This window comes from Botryllus schlosseri, chromosome 3, assembly GCF_051294905.1.
Source record: "Botryllus schlosseri isolate E-star chromosome 3, Bs_hap1, whole genome shotgun sequence".
NCBI classification, from domain to species: Eukaryota; Metazoa; Chordata; class Ascidiacea; order Stolidobranchia; family Styelidae; genus Botryllus; species Botryllus schlosseri.
The window spans coordinates 5,368,696-5,390,399 of record NC_137238.1 but is presented as its reverse complement, the minus strand read 5'-3'; the positions used below and the strand labels follow the sequence as shown (position 1 = coordinate 5,390,399).

Sequence of the window (21,704 nt, the reverse complement as noted above, 5' to 3'; positions counted from 1 at the left end):
CTGATTGGCATGTGGCTCCTCTGCGCGTCCATCAAGAAGCCAGTCAGGGCATGAAGCCAGGTTATTATACACCATATTAATTGTATTTCTATATAGATTCCGAGTTAGCTTACTGGTAAAAGCAGACTTTTACCTTCACGGCCTTCTTACTAAATATTCCGGATAGGCTCAGAAAATGCGCACTGTCTATACTTCATGCCATACAAGAGCATATGCAACTGGTCCCGCCAAGTGTAACTCTTTAATACAATGCTTTTGACTGTCATGTATCATTTCAATATGGGTAACCCGTAACGAGGAAGTTTGAGCGAAGCTTTGTGTCAGCAATACACACAGTCGTATGCCGAATAAACATTACGCAACCATATTTAGAATTTGAATGTTTCGGGAAGTGGATGATCGAATCGACTACGTCACGCCTGTTAACGCCTGTTAACGCAAATGTAAATGCATTGGTATCGTTTGGAATCAATTTCCGTATTCTTCTGTGTTCATAAATGAACTTCGGAGAGCAATGTGCCCGATGATACAAAACTTAACGTGCATTGGATAATATGACTCCATGGATAGGTAACCACTCCACATAGCTAGAAAAACTATCGAGTGTTTGTCGACTACCATGGTCATTCAGACCAGGCTAATCCAATTTAATTTTATTCCGCAACTGCCGACTTGTAGTACGGCTGATTTCGAGACTTTTGTAAGACACTGCCTACAAGGACGAGATGGCGAGGAGTAGCCCGGATAAACCTCCAACACTTAGGTAGGAATTCTGCAGTCGATCTCGGTAGGACTTATAACCGAAGAATAATCGTCGTACACTGTAAAAAATAAACATGGATTTTATCATGGAAATGACATGACTTGCTCTGTCTCATGTTAATTCAATGAAAACACCGACATGGTTTTGAAAACTCATGGATGAAAAGAGATATTTAGTCGTGCTCTCTGTGATATTGAATAGAGGAGTGTTGAATTTGGAAATGTTGAGACATAATAAGGCATCCATGTCTGTGGTTATCAAGTAAGAGTATCACGTTGAGCTTCAGTGATATCATCATAATTATCATCATCATCGTCACTGAGGGAGAGGGATGGAGAGAGAGAGAAACAGAGAGGAGGGAGAGAGGGAGAGAGAGAGAGGAGGGAGAGAAGGAGAGAGAGGAGGACGGAGAGATAGAGAATAGAGCAGAAATAAAAGAGGGGGGAGAAAGAAGGGAAATAGAGCAAAGAGAGAAGAGAGAGAGGGGAGGGGAGGGGAGGGGAGGAGAGAGAGGGGGAGATAAAGAATAGAGCAGAAAGAAGAGACGGGGGAGAAAGAAGGGAAAAGGAGCACAGAGAAAGGAGAGCGAGAGGGAGAGAGAGGAGGGAGGGAGAGATATCAGACTTATTCTCGTTTGCACCATTGAGATGCTTGGACGATTGAGATGCGATAACCATGCTATCCTTGAATGCTGAACGTTGAGCCGGATAGTCACGGATACCAGTTTTTTAGTCTTTGGTCTGACATGGCCGGGAATTGATCATATGACCTACCGATCAAGAATCAGAAGCAGGACGCTTTACCATTTCACTATATCGCTATTACAGCTGAGTGACAAGTAAACATCGTTACATTATAAAATGTAAACGTGGAATGGCAGCAACCGATTTTGCTTCTTCGTTCCGCTTCGCTGAAGCTTTACTCAGACTTATTTTACGGCAGCTACTGTAGTAGAATTCCAGGCAATCAAAAAGCTGTCTCCCAAAGCTCAGAATTTACTGAATCTGGTCTTCATCGAAAGCTACTATCGCACTGATTCGGAGAATATGAATCAAAATATGGTCAGACCCCGTACTTATATGAAAACTAGAATTATCTAGTTGTCCGGATGAAAATCTGGACTCCCAGAAGTATGAAGATATGGATGAAAAGAGATATTTAGTCGTGCTCTCAGTGATATTGAATAGAGGAGTGTTGAATTTGGAATTGCTTCGCGACCCACCTGAAATAGCTTCGCGATACACCGGCAGAGAAGCACTGATGTAGCCAATCCTTCTCCCTATCGAGCGCAAATAGTAATAGCAAATGGTGTCGGGACATACAGAACAGAATCGAGCAGTCTAGAACAGCGGTTGTTCAACCTTTTTCGGTATGCGGACTGGTTACAAAATGAAATTGTTTTTTCGCGGACCGGTGTTAAAAACACCAATGCTCGAAGTGGAAATTTTATTGCGATTCATACACAGTATAAGGTCAGTAAATGATGTACAGTAAGGCAGTAACACATATGTTTCGATTAAAAAGATTAACTTGATTTTCTTTCATTTTTATCAGTGATCTTGGCTATTGCTAAAGCGTACGAACTTTTCGCGGACCAGTAACGAACTCCTGGCGAAGGCAGTGGTGCGCGGACCAACGGTTGTCAACCAATGGTTTAGAACACAATACGAAACTGCACAGTATCCACACGTCATGCAATAGAAACGCTGCGCTGTAGCAACTACAGGTCTGATTTTTCACCAGTGCAATGATCGTGGCAGGAGACGCATCCCCAGCAATTATTTGCTGAACGTCCCGCTCCTGGCTAATAACGCCTGCCGTAGAGTTTAGATGCTCATCAAATCTTGAGAAAATAACGAACCACTTCAAGCTTATCACCAGAGATGAAGTGATGGAGAGGTCACTCAGTTCTCACGTGTAATAGCATAATTTAAGAGTTCGACTGATTGAAAATGCGAGAATCTAATTGCTACGTTTGATGCGGCGTTCCCAAACTAAGCATCCAGTGAGTATGATCAGTAGAAGTACTGCCACTGCTGATAGAGAAGTGAGCAGTATAACATCATGTGACATCGCCTCATCGTCAATGCTCGTATGACCAGTAGAGTAAGGAGAGATGGATGAAACTGAAACTGAAAAATACGCTTTCAATATTGATTTAATTTCGATATTCGTGAAATATATCTATGATACTTTTAAATTCATAGATCAGAGAGCAACCAGATATAATTATGCAACTTTGTACCAAATGCCGTAGTTAATTTGGGGTAGGAGGTCGAAGGGGGCCCAAAATTATTTCATGAAATAACATAACTCATGGAGTTTTTTGGAAATTATGCCACTTTTTCAAAAAAATCGTGATTTCATGTTTCCAGATATCTTAGTTTTTGGGCACCCTTCCCTCAAAGAAAAATACCCATGATTTATCGAAATGGACATTTCGACGTGGACAAAACCGCGCCACGACGTACCAAGTATTAGCGGCCATAGCGGCCATATTACATGCGACTCCGAAAAGTGTGCCAGCGAGAAAACCATGCTCGAAAAGGACTGCCCTCATGTCGACCGGAAACTTCAATATATGTTTAATTGTCCATATGCACCTAAATCGCTGGTGCCAAATGTACCTGTCCTGTCCATCTGAACGCCACAAAACAAATGTCATCCTGCAGGGTAAAATTAATTTCAGTGAAGAAATACCAATTTGAGATCGTATGCGTCTTTTAGGTTATAGGACGTTTGGGCGATTTCAATATGTTTTGACATAGCAGACAGGAGGTCACGAAATAACACCGCATAACGATGTCGTCATACCAACAGGTTCACCCGAATAAGCTCTAAATAATGACGTGGTCTCAAATTGAAGCGCGGATCGAAAAAAATTTCCGCAGCCATTTTCTTCAGAAAGTCACGTTAATGGAGCTTCAATTAAGTGAATTTTGCATAAGAACCCATTACGCTCCAGCTACCGCGTATCTTAATCCGTTGCGAAATTTTCTGGCACGATATCTTCACCGTCGCACTTACTCGACGCGATCTCGATATTGTAGCTTCACTTCTTTATGTAGGACGTGGAAAACATATGATGTGTCACTCACTTTGCTTCCACAATTCATATGATACAACAGCACGGACTCTCAATGCCCCATGCAACATCATACGTATTTATTTGTACAATCACCATACTGGTCGAGGCTCGGTTGTACGCTACATCGACTGAGCTATGCTAGTGTCTTAGTACTGACACTAGCCAAGATTGAACGAAGAACATTCTCAAGGACACATTCAAAATCACTATTAATATTAGAAAAAGCTTGCCTTTACTGGATATTATCCGCATGAAGTCACAGCCACTGAATACGTTCTTGGCCAACGGATATTGTCGCAGTACTTTACCATATGCACTGCAAAAAGCCTTTCATTTTACATCAATAATGATGAGGCACAATCGACACCGCCTTCGCTATATTATTTTTGTAAATAGTGCATTGACTAATATACAAATTATGCATTATTATTAATTCCTTATTCGATCAGACGGCATTGGCACAGCTGGGTACCCGTAGTGTCCAACAGAGTCTCGACAGCATAGTGATTATGTAATATGCATATGTTGCAAGTGGCATTGAGAGTTCGTGCTGCTGCATCATTTGGAAACAAATTGAGTGCCGCAGCATATGTTTACCATATACTACATAAAGAAATTGTGATACAATATGGAGGTCGCGTCGATCAAGTGCTACAGTGAAGATATCGCGCCGGAAAGTTCGCAACGCGTTAAGAATCGATGACGCGCAACCGCGTCAGTTGGTCTTATACAAAAATTCAGTTGATTGCAGCTCGATTACGGTGGCTTTCTGAAGAAAATGGCTGCGGGGAATATTTGTTTTCGATCTTCGCTTCAATTTGAGACAACATCATTTTTAGAGCGCGGTGCCCCTTGAACTATTACACCATGAAACAAAATTTTGCAAAAGTTTTAGTTGGCTGAAAATTTTTATGCTTTGTGCTTTAGTATTCCAACCCAATTATGAAAATACCAACATTTTTTCTGAAGTGTCCCGAATTTTGAAGAATTGTCAATATCCCTAATTTTCGATTTTACTCATAATTGCTCCGTATTGAACACCATAATTCTTTATTGGAGGTAGCAAAACCCTAATGGAAAGGTTAATATGAACATATTTAGCTTACTCATGCATCAATTACCAATGAAAACACTTTAAAATTCGTCAGAAGTGGTTTTGTTTGCGTGACTTGCGTCTGTGAAATGGAAAATGTTGTCTTACGACGGACCACAAATAATGCCAGGTCCCAAAATTTTGCAAAATTTAATTGCGTAAAAATTTGTATGTTTTGTGTTTCGCTATTCCAAACCAATCACTAAAATACAAAAATTCTTTCTGAAGTGTCGCTAGTCTTTGAGAAATGTCACTTTTTGCGATTTCTCGTTTTACTCAAAATTGCCCTGTAATATTACGCATAATTATTTATTGCACATACAAACACATCAACAAAACGAAGGAATATGCACAAACATTGACTAGCATTGATTACAAAAGGCCGGAAACACTTCAAAATATTTCCGAAGTGGTTTTGTTTGCATGATTTGGGTCAATGGACTAAGAAATCTGCTGGTATTGTGGACCGCAAATAATCCCCCGTCATGATGCAATTCCACCACTCTTAGTATCTTCTTTCCAAATCATACATAACGTCCTGAAACACGTCCCTATGTTTCTTGCTTACATCACCCATATTTGAACTAATGAAATCAAGGCGAAAATGCAGGTAATGAGTTTTTAAGGACATGCGACACTACATTTTTTTCATACATCTCGATCATAATGTTCAACAGAGGTTTATATTCATTGTTTCGTTTATTTCCAATAAAATTTTCAAATATATCTCGAAATGCCTAGAATTTCCGCATTTGATTTAGTGAGTCCCAACTAAATCATCAAGTTCGTGTTGGTTAGGAATGTGTGGTTTTAGATTTATATCTACATGGGAGATGTTGAAGTCATTGGAGTGATTTTCTGTATCTTTAAGCCCTATCGAGTCTTCTGGAGCGTTTTCGCCCGATAATTTGAGCAGTGAAAACTTACTGCAATATGGAACAGGTGCTTAAAACGAAATGGAATAGAAGGATATGCAATGTCAAGTCATTTTTTAGTTATTCCGAACCTTGGAACGTCACCCATACAGAAATAACAGTCATCTATAAGGTTTCGAATTCCTCTTCAGATTCTTTAATAGCAAATGACATTGAATGCCGATCCGCCCTTAGCCATCCATCCATATTTCATCCGCATGTTTCGCAGATGACATGAAATGCCCAGTATTTATCTTTGTCTCCAATCTTCATGCCAAAGTTAAGTTAATAAGTTTAAAAAAGCGCACTTCTATCTATATTATGTACTTAACTTGTTTCAAACTGATGTACAGACCACAGATATATCAAAATCAGCCAGCAGGCAGATCACATTTGTGATGTTGACATTAATGATGAGATTATACTCACTAGATCCACAATCAGTGCATTAACGGAACAAAACAAAAATGAATTTGATTGAAACTGAACCCACGGTTCGATAGATTTTCAATCAGTACTTCTGAGCACATTCATTCTACTCATTGCAAGCAGAGGGTTTATGTAGCCTAATCGTGACAGTAGTGAAAGTTTTCGACCATTCATAACTGAATCGGTTGATAATATTGGTAATTGCATATAGCCATATACTATGATGTTTTAAGCTGTTTAAGGGGATTTTATAGAGCAACTTTTTGCAACTTTTTTCTATCTTTCAATCCAATTTTTTCTGCAACATTTTTGAACTATTGCGTGAAAATGTAAAAACCATGCAATAAACTATTTCTAGTATGTTTATATTCCCTTTGATTTGCATAGCAAAGAGCTATATGAGAGGTTAGCTGCATCTCAACGTTATCTATGACAAAATAGCTTGCAAAAAAGAAGTTCGACTCCCCCTGCCAAGCCGAACAGTATGTCAATATATCGCTTTATCAATTCTGTCGTTTGAATTTTAGATAGTTTCCCATTTCACGAACGCCGAGGTGAGACCGCCGAAAATTACATTTTCCAAGAGGTCATCTTTTTCAAGCTATTTATTTTGTTGAAGTCACCAAAAGTGAGTTTTTCTGCAATGCCATGGGTCAAGTTTGCAGATCTAGGACCTAGGAAATTTGGGGTTTGGTATTTGACTTGTTTTTGAAAGAGCGGTTATCGCTATGCTGTTTGTCTTTTTTTGTGAAAATTATTCATTGCGTCATTCTCTTGTCGTGTACCGGACAAATGTAATTGTAAAATGTAAGACCGTCTGTGAAATGGAAACGTAACAAATTTGACAGATCTACAGCAACCAGGTTATACAACGAAACCTTTTGAGTATCTCATACCCTTATAATTTATCAAAAGTTCTAAATGCAACTCTCTACTGCAACTTTTGTTAAAATTAAGTGCAACATTCTCCCGATTTTAGTGCAACAAAACGTGCCTAATTAATACTATTATATGCTGTTCGCGACTTTATCAATATTACGAAACAATGACAATATTTTATCGATATTTCGACTTTGCTTAACCGCAGTTATTCACGTTCGCTCCTGATGTGAGTATGTCAAATAGCTTCAGCAAAAATAAACTTGGCAATACGGACATATTGTTTGCCACGATATTGAAGTTTTGTACCCCTATAGATGACTAGTTATACAATATGGACGGAAATGAGCTGTATTTTTATCAATAGGTGATTTTTAAATATTTCGGAGGCTTTCTGATCGTTAAACCCGGGGTCGCCAACTTAAAACGTGCAGCGGACCATTTTAAAAATTTTGCAGAGCCGTGTGTCGCAAGAATGCTATATCGAGACAAAATAGTCCACACTTTTAGCAACAGCGTTTCTGAATATTGACATCAGTACAACACTATGTTCTCTAACATGGACGACGGGCAATCTGTTAAATAAATGCAAATACAACAAAAATATCGTGATCGTCTATTTTAATTTATTTTCAACGATGAGCTGCGCGTGATACCTGCCAACGATTTTTCACGGACATGGACTTGAGATTCGATATTGGAGCTAGCGAGACACGGTGCTATATTAGCAGAAAGACTATCTTCTCGTAGAGTTTAATCCAGCGGGGAAGCCCCAAGCCGTTTTCTAAGCGTCTCGGTCAGTGTTTCGTCAGCCCCCCAAAAACGTGGTCTTGGGCCCCCATAGGATTATAACCAATTATAACATCGAATTTAAAATTGATTCAGAACCTCGTGAGGTAACATTGGGTCTGGAAACATATTCGATTTTACTTGAAGTTCAAGACATGTCATTTGAGGACTTGCGAGCGACAAGTATATGAGCTAACTCGCTAAAGCGCGCAGTTTTCGAACCATTCGAATTCAATTCATTCGTTTTGTGCAGGACCGTAACTTGGGCACCCCAAATCCCCAATGTGAGAGAGGCCGAGCTGAAAGGCGGCCCAAAATTGTTTTTCCAAAGTTCATAAATCATGGAGTATCTTTCAAAACTTTTTTCAACATTTTTCAATTTATTTTCGCGCTTTACGCGATTTAGTGTCACTCAATATCTTGCTTATTGGGTGCCATTCTCCAAGAAATACGCATGATCTATAGAAATAGGCATTTGGACGTCCGCCATTACCGCTCCACAACCCACCAACACATAAGTAAGTTCAATATACAATTGAATAGTATATTCATATTGATTTAAACCATAATACTTTCGGCTGACACTCGTCAGGGGTAATCGTCAGCAACCCCTGACGAGTGTCAGCCGGAAATATTCGGGTTTATTTCAATATCAACATACTATTCAATTGTATATTGAAGTTCTGTACCTCCAAGAACCTCTTCAAATAAGGAAGTATAGGGTAATATAGTACTCCGAAAAATATGCCGAAAATTCGACAGTGAGAAAAACCTTTGTCGAAAAAGACTGCGCTTTGCTGACCGAAAACCTTGATATTTATATGTTTAATCGTCCATCGGCGCCTAAATGAATAACGTCGAATCTCACTGTACTAGCAATCTGTAACCAATAGAAAAAGGCCATCCCAAAGAGAAAAGTTATTTGCCAGCACCACACAAAAACACCAATTTGCAATCATCTACGACTTTTAGTTTAGTAAGAATGGCGATTTCAATATTTATTCACAATATAACATTCAGTAGGTCACGAAATCTTGACATGCAACGAAGTAACTATTGCAACAGGCCCGCACGACTATGTTTAATATTTGTTACGTGCCCTAAATTTTCTAAGACGACAGCTCTACCGGAAAATCTGACAATTCTGATAAGAGGATAAAAACTTTATAGCAATATATACAAAATATATGCTGATTGCTGAGTATATAGGAAGATGCCGGAAATTGTAGAAAAGGTGGCAAAAGCTGCAAAAACTAGTAAAACTAGCCCTAGTAATAATATTAATATAGCATAGTGTCGGTGGACCATCGGAGGATTTTAAGGTGGGCCACAGAGCTCTTTAGAACATTACGGAGTTAGTGGAAATTTAGTGGTGTTTGTCTTCATTTTAATTCCGGCAAAACATTTCTGGTAACTGCCAAATCATTAGCACATCAAGCTTTTCGGTTGACTCCTATAACAAGACGCAGTGAAAGTATATCGTCAATGTGCCCAAGTCGAAAAGAGGGAGGACGAATTAAAGGTTATTTCCTCCCTTGGGTTATACGCTTATGATGACAACCCGCGACTAACAGAAACGAGAAGAAATTCAATTATATAATAACTGGAAGTGAATGCAGCAGTAACCAAGTAGTCATACGGCCATACATTGTGTGTCGTTCAAATAGCTATCCAGTAAACTGGGACGGGACAGAGTGAATTTGATGAAGTTACACAATAATAATATATGGTAGGTCATATTATTGCAACATAAAATCAACCTTTTATTCATATTTCACAAGTTTGTATAACTTGGACAAGCCACGGATACTCTAATTTGTATGAATCATTTAAACATGTTATATATCCCATCTCTCTGCAATTAGAATGTGGATATAAATAATAGCAGTGTAGCTCTTGTGCATGACTCAGCAACTAATACAGAGTTCTAGAAATTTTATCACTGAACACTGTACTGATGACAAGTAGGCAACACACTTTCTCACTACCAATAAACGATGTTCCGAAACGAAATCTAGGACAGTGGTTCTCAGCTTTTTTGTCTTCACGGACCCCTTTCGGTCGTCAGAGACCCCCACGGACCCCGTCTAGTTTTCGCTCAAATTTTGCTCAATTGTCGTGCAACCGTGATATGACTTGTGCGATAATTAACAGTAGGATAGTCATAGACGGCGTCCAAATATCCTAACTTATAAATAATATCAGGCATTATGTGGAAATCGCATCGATTTTTATCATTTCAAAGCGAATTTTACAGGTGCATTCATTGAAATATGTAGTCGTGTCTTTAAAACTGGCGCTTCTGATTTGATATGAACGAGTGCTGAAAATCCATTTCCACAAAGATAGGTGGTGGCGAATGTAATATTTGCTGGTGACTATGGCTGGGCAAAATCGAGTACCTGAGCGATTCGATTCTGAATCAAGTATTACGATTCGAGTCGAGTATTCGAGTATCGCACATTATGACGTCACAACAGAATGTACTAAGTCAAAGTTCAAATATGTACCTTTTATGCCACCAAAAAGAACATAATGCCTGTTATCCGTCACATCAAAGATACTTTGGTATTTGTTCGACCATACCGATTTCAATGCACGTCTTGACAACGTTGTGGGATGATCATGACTTAGAAAATGTGTTATTTCCAGTAACGTTCGTAGCTTTGTACAATGTCTCGTATATGTTTGTGAAGCGAGAAGGAGTGTTTTGTTATATTTTCATCAATGTTAAATGCGATGTTGCCACTTACAAAAACCAGGCTATATACTTCCTGTTTCATAATATCATGGTACAATTCAAAAAATTGAACCAATTTTTGACTGCATCTGTAATTTTGTGTTGGTCGCGATTTGGTTGAAATTTTTTCCTGTAACTACTTGAATTGCAATTTGCAATAAATGTCCAGTTTTGTCAATCTAGTTACTAACAACTGTGATTGTTGGTACATACAAGCCCTATTTTATTTATTATCGGCAATTTTACGAGATCTTCGAAAGCATTTGTCTTCATATTAAAAAAGTCGGAGACGTAGTCGACAGTATTTTCACAAACTCCGACTCCGACTCAAAGACGTGCTAAAAAGAGACTCCGACTCCGGGTACATCAAGGTAAAATGAGCGAAACTCCGAGTCCAACTCCTCTCCACAGCCCTGCTAAAAACAATTCGTGTGTTACATGCAACTGTATTGTCATCATAGAAAATCTCCGACATCCGACAACACCTTCTGAAACACCCTTAATTTGCAAAATGTAATGGTGGCAATCACTTCTCCATAGTTGCTCGTGACTTCTCTCTGCCATGCAATTCATGGTCCTTGAAACAATCATTATAAAGCTGTAACAGCCGATACTCTGCCGCTGGAATGAAGGTCTCTTTACTGTGAGAATAATTCATTAATGTTTTGTGGTCATTCAGTTATTTTAAACATTGAATTTATCTCTGTTTTACTGCGACTTGGCGTTGTTGTATGGCATTCCCGAGTCGGTATACTTATCATTCTATTTCTCACAACGCATTTGTCACATTTGTCACAACTACAAAAGTCTTTAAATATTACGAAGTCGAATATCTGTATAATTGTTATGAAAATATCTTACAATCTGTTGCGTTGGTTGTCGCTCCATCACACGGCATCACATGAAAATAATCATATTTTCCAGTGTTATTCGACCTCAAAATCAATTTGATATCTTTAACAACCTAAAAGTGTTCATTCTCAATCAATTTTTTTTCTTCAAAATCGCATTTCTAACTCACGTATTCTGGAATAATAATCATTTGCCCAGCAGCACCATATCTCATACCGCAGCAACGAATAAGCTCCACAGGAATTTCAAAACGAGCATCACCTAAATATTGATGAAGACACTCGAGTTAAGATCCAATGAAATAACGTGATGATCACAAAACTAGATCGCGATAGAGGTAGCATGACGTCCATGACGCGAAGTATCGATGCGGTTGAATATGGTTAGATTTCGATATGTTGACGGTCCGTCCACGGCACTAAAATTGCCATGTATCTGCAATGTGAGCCCTGCGGTACCAAAGCGGGATGCTGTGGAAACTACTGCGCACCGAAACGACATCCTATTTACAATTGCGTACGTGTCACGAAACTAGTTTTTTGATTTAGTATTGTCCATGGGTTTTCAACAGACCGTCATCCAGTAGCGGATCTTGACTATGTTCGTGGTGGGCGACAGAGCTTCATTGGAATCAGGTTTTAATTGAATCAAGCGAAACCGATTGCCTTTTTTAATGACCAGCTCTTCAAGAGGTGGACCACTCCATGTTTTAAAGGAAAAGGGCCCACGGCAATCATATGGTTGCCAACCTCTGATCTGGTATGATACGTATGGGCGATTCCACTATCAATTCACCAACAATAATGTTCCACTTGCTTATATACATAATACCTAAACAAAGTCACTGATACCAATTGGCAAGCGGGGTCGCGTGAAACGAACCCACGGTAACAAGGCTTAAGATGTTCAAGTACGTGTTCCGCTACCTTTGTTTCCGGACCGATGCCCGTCCGCAAGAAGTTCCTTTTACTGGTTCGTGAAAAGTTCGTTTACTTTTACAAATTAAGTGAGTGTTCATATATATATATAATGATCAAGTCACCGACAACATTGGACTACACAAAATATTTGCAGCATCTACTTTGATTTATCGATTTAGACGTTTTGGTTGCGGAATCCTATGTTAAGCCCAGAATTGAGAAGTTCGTTCCCTGCGTGACTCTGCCTAATCACGTCGAGCAAGTGCGACTGCGAAGATATCGCTCCAGAAATTTCAAAGCGGGTTACGCAACGATGACGCGCAGCCGCGGTAGCTGCAGTGGAACGGCCCTTATCCAAAATTCATTAAATTACAGCTCCAATACGGTGGCTTTCCGAAAAAAATGGCAGCAGCTCAAAATTGTATTTCGATGTCTAGCCTACTTCAATTTGAAGATTGTGACCAAATGTTCCCTCTAAGCTGCGCACGTGCTCAAGTGAGCAGTGCTGAGACGGTCTCTGCGCACAGAAATTCTAAGTTGCGCACAAAAAATCTAATGTGGTGACCTTTTTTCTAGTCGGTACGCACTGTTGTCCAAGGGTCTTGCGCAGTGAGTTGGTGAGTGTGCGCAGACTATTCAAAAATTAGAAGGAGCATTGATTGTGACCAAGTCATTTTTAGAGCGCAGTGCCTCTTTAGTTCTCAACGAAATGAGGTCTGGGCGCGGAATCCTCTAAAACAGTGGTTCTTAACCTTTTTTCTTCCAGCGCCCCCTTTCAAAAATTATCGTGCTCCAGCGCCCCCCCCCCTCCCCAACTTCATATTGTAAGGAAAGTAATAAAGACAATGAGTAAGAGGGAGGGCCGTAACAGCACTTCGTTAACCCCCCTAAAAACGATTGCCTTGCGCACCCATAGCGTGATAAACCGAACTTCTGCATGAGGGCTTCGCCCCCACGAACCCCATATCGTGATTTTGATGGTCAGCAAAGTTTGTGTGACCTGGTCGCCCTAAGTACCAAAATTTTCCATAATGCATGAATGAATAGGTGGTAATTACATATATAAGTCGCTATATAAACTTTTTATCCTCTCAGCCCACGTAACCAGATTTACCAGTAGCACTGAGTGAGCTGTTGTATAGGAAAATAAAGGGCACGTAATTAATAATTAAACATATTCGGGCGTGCCCGCAGGTACAATTATTTGTTACCGGGGCCGTAACAGCACTTCGTCAGCCCCCCCCCCCCCCAAAAAAAAAAAACGTGGGTCCTGGGCCCCCATCGGGTGATAACCAAACTTCCGGGGGACTTCACTCCCAGACCCCCATTAGGCTGTCCGCTATTTGCTGATAGCCTATTAGGTATCTACATTGGGTGTCCATTTACTGAGGCAGCTATTCTCGCCTATTCGCGCGAAGTGCGAAAAATTTCACTAATTAATGATTGAATTGGTCAATATCATCGGGAATTGCATGTAAATTGAGATCAATTTTTATCTTCTCTCTGCTCACGTAAACACATTTACCGGTAAAGATGAGTGAGGTGCAATGTTCCCTCTAAGCTGCGCACTTACGCAGTGCTGACACGGTCTCTGCACACAGAAAATCTACGTTGCGCACAACAAATCTGGAGCTATTACCTCTTTTTAGTCGTTACACACTGTTGTCCAAGGGTCAGCGCAGTGAGTTGTTGAGTGTGCGCAGACTCATCAAAACTTAAAGCGAACATTGTGAGGTTTCTTGGAAACTGTAGGGCCCGTTACTAATAATTAAACATATTCGGGCGGGCGAACCCGTTGGTATGACTTCGTTGCATGATGTTATTTCGTGACCCCCTGTCTGCAATATCAAAAAAGATAGAATCGCTCAACGGGGATATCGCCCAACAGGAATATCCCTGTCGCCCAATCGTACTAAACTAAAAGACGCACACGATTTCAGATTGATATTTCTTTACTGACTTATAATTTTTCCCTGCCAGATGGAATTCGTCTTCTGGGGTTCTGATTGCCAAGACAGGAACATTCGGTGTCAGTCATTTAGGCGCCCATGGACAGTTAAACCTATATGTATTTTGAAGGCTATATGTAACGACGTTTTCGGTGTTAATTTGCTCTGAATACTCATTAAGGATATGTCCTATCTCCACCAGAGTTGGATCAATTGTAATTTGTAATTGTAATTGAATGTAATTAATTACATTTTTCAATGTAATTGTAATGTAATTGTAATTGAAGCATTTTTATTTTGTGTAATTGTAATTGTAATTGTAATTTTACAAAAATTTTGCTCAATTACAATTTCAATTACATTAAATTGCTATTGAGACCTGACAAGCACAACATAGAATAATTGACTTATAATGCATTCTCTTTAAATGTCGACAAGGAATTTGATGGATCCATTTGCGGAAGCCCTTGACTGCGCCCTTACGGGCGAAGTTTTTTTATTTTTACCGCTATGCTGGCCTCGGCTGCCATTGTATACAATTATTAGCTTACTAACCAACGGATGGATTCTCAACACGTGACTCACGATTGAATACGCGGAGAAGCGAACTGCTGAGCCGGCTAAAAGCAGCAGAATTGATAGTCCCATAGCTGGCGATCCAAGCGTCGAAATTTGATATGTATGCTCCTAATCGGAAGCTAGTGTCGCACTGATTCCGCAATAAAAGTATATTTCTAGGCAATGGTACCATCCCAAAATAGTCGTGAAAGTCTGGGAATCGGCATTGTTCTGAACAATCGCTGGGCGTAATTGGTCATTGTAGTGGTCATGCTGCTGGGGCGCTCTCACTTTTCAAAACAGTCGGCCTTAAACGGCTATTTTGGAGCAGTTACATTGCCCTGACGAGATTTTAATTTGTATTTTCGGAATTAGTGCATCGATAGCGTATGATAAAGACCAGATGCATCAAATTTAGACGCTTGGATCGCCAGCTCTAGGACTACAAGGTTTGCTGCTTTTAGCCGGCTCTGCAGCACGTTTGTCGGTGCATTCATCCGTGACTCACATCTTGCGCATCTATCCGTGGGTTGGCAATCTACAATACGATTTCAGATCACGATGCTGCATCGTTACTTCGTCTGGCTAACTAACCAGATCACTGGATATTATATAACGTCTTATCTGACAAAGCACGGTTTTGTTTTTACTCCTCATCCTAATTCCTACGTCCCTCGATAAAAATGATATTATTTCGTTAATTATATACTATATACGCAAATCCAACACTTGCATATATTATAATACTTTTTTCAACGACATACTGCATATAGCTCGAAAACGTTTTTTCTTTTTATTAATTAATAACGGGTATTTGCGCATCATGAATGAAACATGAATACTTGAATTGTTGTTAATTACGACGCTACGGTTGTCAAGGAGCACGGTTGAATTTATGATTATTCAATTACATGTTCAACAGCAGCAATTGTAATTGTAATGTAATTGAAGCATGCAATGAGTAATTGTAATTGTAATTGTAATTTAATATTTTTAGCATGGAGTAATTGTAATTGTAATGTAATTGAAACATGCATGAAAGTAATTGTAATTGTAATTGAACTGAAATAATGTAATTGATCCAACTCTGATCTCCACATCATCTACTGCGAAGTCATTTTTCTCCAGCGCCCCCCATACCGCCCCCCTGCGCCCAGCGCCCCCCATATCGCCCCCTGAGCGTTTCCGCCCCCCTTCAAGATCGCCAGCGCCCCCTGGGGGGCGCTGGTGGCAAGGTTAAGAACCACTGCTCTAAAAGTTGGGTTGAGCCATGAGCATACTATTGGACCCAAGATCAGCGTTATTTAGGTGAAGGTTACAAAGTCCTATTGAGACGCTGCTTTGTCGGTGTGCATTTAGTGCTCACTCTATCGGACTGCGTGGGGCTTTTGTATACGAAGCGATGAGGAGCCCGCATAAACCTTTAACACATTGAAACTTGCCTAAAGCAGGTGTCGTACTCGCTTTCATTGGTGTCGTAATGCTGTCGTTTATCTCTGTGGCACCGGTCACAGCAAAACCAAGTACATTTTGTGGCATGACCCATTTGTAAAGAAAAGCGGAAAACGCATGTCAATATATACGTGCTAACGAAGATGAGATTTAAGATTAACTGCTGAAATCTATAGCCTATATCTTTTTCAATATTTTAAAACAACCACCGTGAGTTGAAAAGAAGTAAATGAAAACCAGCGTTGTAAGGGCTCGAGTCATGACTCGACTCGAGTCGGAAAATTTCGTTGCGTTTTACTCGACCACGTCATATGCCTCGTAACATTCTATCTCGACCTATTCAAGTTTCGTATATCAGATCTGATAACTCAAAATAGGGCCAAGAAACTGTCTTATATCTATTTATGTTTACAGTTCAGAGATATGAATATATTATGAATCCGAGGCCTTACTTCTCAGCAAGAGTTTCACAGAAGTTAGTTGAACATACCTGACTTGAAATCGATACTAAACAGTAAACACTTTGACTTGGACTCGGATCCGAGTTGTAACACTATGACTCGGACTCGAACCGTTGCTCCCTGACTTGGCCTCGGACTTGACTTGTTGTGAATTAGAAATCAATCGACCTGACTCGAGTCAAAACCATAAAAGTCAAATTGAATTGTGGCACGAAACCTTGCTACTGCGTTACAACCCTGATGAAAACTAGTAATGCAATAATAGGCTTACCATATTTTGGAAATGTAAAAAGAGGACACTTTTTCAGAAATTTCAGACATGCAAAACTGGAGAAGAATTCTTAAAAACCGGTAAATTTTTCCCACTTCGTGATCGGTTGACTTAAAAAAAAAAAGATCATCACTCAGAGCTCAGAATAACGTTTTTCTCTCCACATTGCCAGGTGGATGACTGAAAAAAAAAGGTCTTCTTTTCGCTCAGAGCTAGAATCACCGCTTTTCCCTCCGAAATACCCGCCGGAGCTTCACTTCTGCGCTAATATGCGGCATATCACTCGCAATTTCCTCCAAATCGGACCTAAATTTTCAAAAAAGAGGACAAAATCTCGAAAAAGAGGACAATAGGGCGTCCTCCGAGGACACTTTCAAAAAAGTCAAAAAAGAGGACAAATCCTCTTAGAAGAGGACGTATGGTAAGCCTATAGCAATAAAGGAATCCATTGCATAAGATTTGCCTATATGTCACCCGTGAATAGTGTCAATGAAGACATCGTTGCAGAAGGATTTGAGTAAAATGAAATCGAACCATTCTGGAATGAGCAAATGGAGGAATAACCTTCTGGTGGATATGGTCCAACTGTAAAACATTCAGAATAGAGTAGTGGTATTACGGAAATGAATACATATGCTAATTACTCACATGATACATTAAGAGTTGTAGTTGACAAGTAAGTTTCAGTACTTTGGTTGAAATAATTCGTGAAATTATTCTCGATATAGCAAGAAAGTCTGGCTCCATTGAGACGTGGATGGATTTCTATTTCAGGTGGATCCAACTGTACCGGGAGGGAGAAGAGAGTTTTTAGATTGATACATCCGGTATTTATGACAATTCATAATAGTATAATATCTAGCTATTTGTACAAAATATGAGGGGCTTGCAATCAAATGAATTAAACCAACCCCCTACACGCTACACCATATTCAAGCTTATTCAAGCACGCATCTGATCCAATATATTGGCGTATTAGCGAGCACCTTCAAATCTTCCATGTATAAAGTCGGAGAAATCAACTATAATCACGAAAATTTGTTACATAAGATGAGTAAGCGATAGCGATAAGTAATATATATTGTTTGCTCCTAAATTCCACATGGAAGATGCGAATGCATTGGCGGAAGAAAAATGTTCCAGGATACCAAAAGCCCCAACGCGCGACAGGAGCGCACTTTTCATTAGTCCAACATAGGCTTAGCATTTTTCAGCATTCAAATAGAGGACATTTTTTGCCGACAAGTAAAACGATAGTAGAATTATTACGTTTGGGTTTGATCATGTTATGTATTTCCTTGGTAGTTGCAGGCAAAAGTTGAGTAAAGGAAGTTACAAAAACATAGGCCTACATGAAAACTGCAAATCAAATATATATTTTCAGATTCACCCCATGAATAACACTGAGGTTCTCTTAACTTTTTCCAATAAGGGATGATCAATTTAACGATATCGTGAAATTTCTTCCGTGAAATATCATTGAAATAATATGCAACCATAAAGATACTCGAAACTATCCCAACTAATAGCCTCATTCGTTATACCATTGTGGCAGTATCAAATAAAAATTGTGACAGATCCTTGGCTTTAAGATCGCAAATAAGGTCTCATAAGGTTGAGACATTAACACCTGCTGACTAAAATGGAGGTCAACTTATTTTCTACTTCGACACATGCGGATATAAAATATGCCACAGAAGCATGTATAGTGGGGCCGACAGGTCATTACATAATGGGTGTGCCCCACATAAGTCGGTGCGTAGCCTATAGTAAGCATGAACACTGTCACTGACCATCAATTTACAGCACGAACGCTTTTCTTGGCAAGCAATTTTAACTCAAGCTTTTCACGAGCCTGAGCAAACGTACCAACTACCAAGGACAACTGTGAGAAAAATCCAGGCCCAAATAGGCATTTTGTCACGCTTCCCCCTAAACCATGGTTGGGAAAACTATTGAGCTAGCGGGGCGCATTCAACATTTGAATCCATTCGCAGGCCGCGCTATATAAAATTCCAATATTCTATATTCATATTTGATTACATATGGACCGAGAACCTGGAAATAATATACGAACTTGTATATTTAAGACAAACCAAAGATTGATTTTTACGCAAGAATTTTTAAGCTGGCCGTCCACACTGCCAAAATTATGGATGGAAGTCTGGTATCCCGATTCTTAGAACTAGACGTAAATTTGAGTCTGTGATCAGTGATCTGTTCACAGATTTGCTGATTGAACTTATGGTTTATCTTAAGAACACACAATGCTAACAGCATCATAACCACGTTACCTTTAAATACGTTTACAATATATAAATATTATATACAAACATTTCTACACATATAAAGAACGAATCTATCTAACACACTTGCGAATAGGGATTTCCAAGTACAGCACTAAAAATCATAAACTTGCTCATGAAGCAAATCCAAAATTATACTTGTGGTTCGGATTAAGTCATTTACGTTTCACTTTCTGTGATGTTGAGCAATGGAAACCTTCCAAAATACATGGGCTTCAAGGTCGGGTATTGTGCCGTCAATAAAATAAAAAAGAAATAATGCGTAACTATACCCACAGTAAATTGATTTTATTACAAAAAGGTGTTGCGGGCCGTAGCTTGCGGACATCTGCCCTAAACGCTGGTCTTGCAGTACCCTGGGTCTTCAACCGAAGCCAGGCATTGCGCGATTTAGGAACAAGTCAGAATAGGTAAACATGACTTATCTATTTATTTCTATCTGCTTGCCATTGAAGAGTGCTTTTGTCGGGCGAAGTGCGAAAATGTTTCGAGTGAAGGGATGACTTTTGTCAATAATATTGGTATTTTTACTTGCATATTCTACTATTAATTTTTGATCCTCTTTCAGCCCACGTTATTCGATTTACCTCCAGGGGATAACTTCCAAAATAATATCATGGGTAAATGTGTTATTGTAGCTACGGCCCATCATGAGTGACTAAATCTGTTTTTTGCATTTAGATGCGATCTCGAAAACTTCAAAAACAAACCTAGCGGGCCATTGAAACTATAAAAATCTGAATTAACTGATCCACCTAAAACGTATAATTAAAACCTCATTTATTGATATCGAAGTTTTTGAAAGACGAAGCTAACGAATTGATGTTAAAGACCACAATTTGTTATTGTTTAGTATCCTTCAACATAAAGCCGTCTTTGTTGCTACCTATATCCTCCATTATACAGGCACATGTCAGGAAATAATGAAGTGTGTGTTACCGTCTCCTTCGCGTTCACATTCAACTTGTCCGAAACGAATTGTAGGCGACTTTGAAAGACGTTATACCGACGTGTGAAATTGTAATTCATGATAAAGGTTCATAGTGCAGAATCTAGCAAGATTCGTTGGTGAACGCGAACCTCCAAATTTCAGAGGCTCGCACACAGAGCGTGAACGTGGTGGTACGTGAACCTCACCTTCACACCATCCCTACTTTAAGGTCTTACGGTTGCAGATGACCAATTTGTATACTCATTGTGAAGTCGACCTGGCGTGATAATCATCACATCTAAATACGATTGAAATTTTTAGTAGATCAGCAGTTTTTACAAGCTCACGCCGATATCTCATATATGAATCTGAAGCTTATTTGCGTGAGAGACATAGTTTTTGAGGCATAGTGGTTCGTAACGTATACGTGGGTCGCGAGATATTCGCAAAAATCAGATTTGGGTTTCGGCATAAAAAGAACGACGTAGAAAACACTGATGGTGTGAATGAACAGATGTGTTACTAGCACTGCAGCAATATGCACTGACATTAACCGCTGCCAACAAACAATTGCTGCTGTTGAACGTATTTTGCTGATTTTTGCCAAGCTAAAGCAGATTTTTCTACAGTTCTAACGTTATGCGCAACCACGTCTAATTTAAACACATTCAAGCGCAAGATTTTGTCAAAATTTAGATTTTTATTGTCAAAAGTATGATGTTTGAGTACAAAATTAACTGTTTTTTAGGTCAGAAAATGTTCTACCAACTTAATACCTGTGGAATCACTATTTATTAGAGGTGGTCAGTAACGCAATACTTCTACTTTTTCGAAGTACTCAAGTAGTTTTCCTGGATACTTACTCACGTAAATCTAGTGTTTCGCCACTTCTACTTCTTACTCGAAATATTTTGTGATTCAGTTATTTACTTTTAGCTATTTACAGTTTGTCAAGTAAACGCATTGTGCGAGAGAGAGCGAGAGAGAGAGAGAGAGAGCATGAAGGAGGCGGATAATTTCTTGGGGTGGTTTTCCCGGAGTGCGGAATATAGATGTTACAAAAGTGGAGTTAACTTCAGAAATATCGTTTCGCTTCGACCGGAATAGAATGTACATTAGGGCGGTTCAAAAATAACTTTTTTCTCTGATTCCAGCCATTCACTGATTAAATTGTCAGGTTAGCCAAAAAGCCAAAAAATCGCTGTATACCAAATTTGGTTAATTTTGACAAGTATAGGACTCCGCATATCCAATTAAAAATTTGAATTGATCAGGCAAAATAAAAATAAAACTATCGATTATCAGTGAA

General features: G+C 39.4%; 1 protein-coding gene across 1 annotated transcript in view; it reads right to left on the bottom strand.

Annotated features, from left to right (window-relative positions):
* Nucleotides 1-1,275: 1,275 nt before the first annotated feature.
* The window catches only part of LOC145436584 (uncharacterized), a 68,238-nt gene continuing 47,809 nt past the window's right edge, over nt 1,276-21,704 (bottom strand). The window contains exons 5-9 of the mRNA XM_080313964.1: nt 17,807-17,942; nt 17,633-17,743; nt 11,717-11,808; nt 11,557-11,659; nt 1,276-2,895 (exon numbers count right to left, since the gene is read on the bottom strand). Coding sequence (XP_080170090.1) covers nt 2,726-2,895; nt 11,557-11,659; nt 11,717-11,808; nt 17,633-17,743; nt 17,807-17,942 — 612 coding nt within the window. The 3' untranslated portion in view covers nt 1,276-2,725. The remainder of the gene's footprint in view (nt 2,896-11,556; nt 11,660-11,716; nt 11,809-17,632; nt 17,744-17,806; nt 17,943-21,704) is intronic.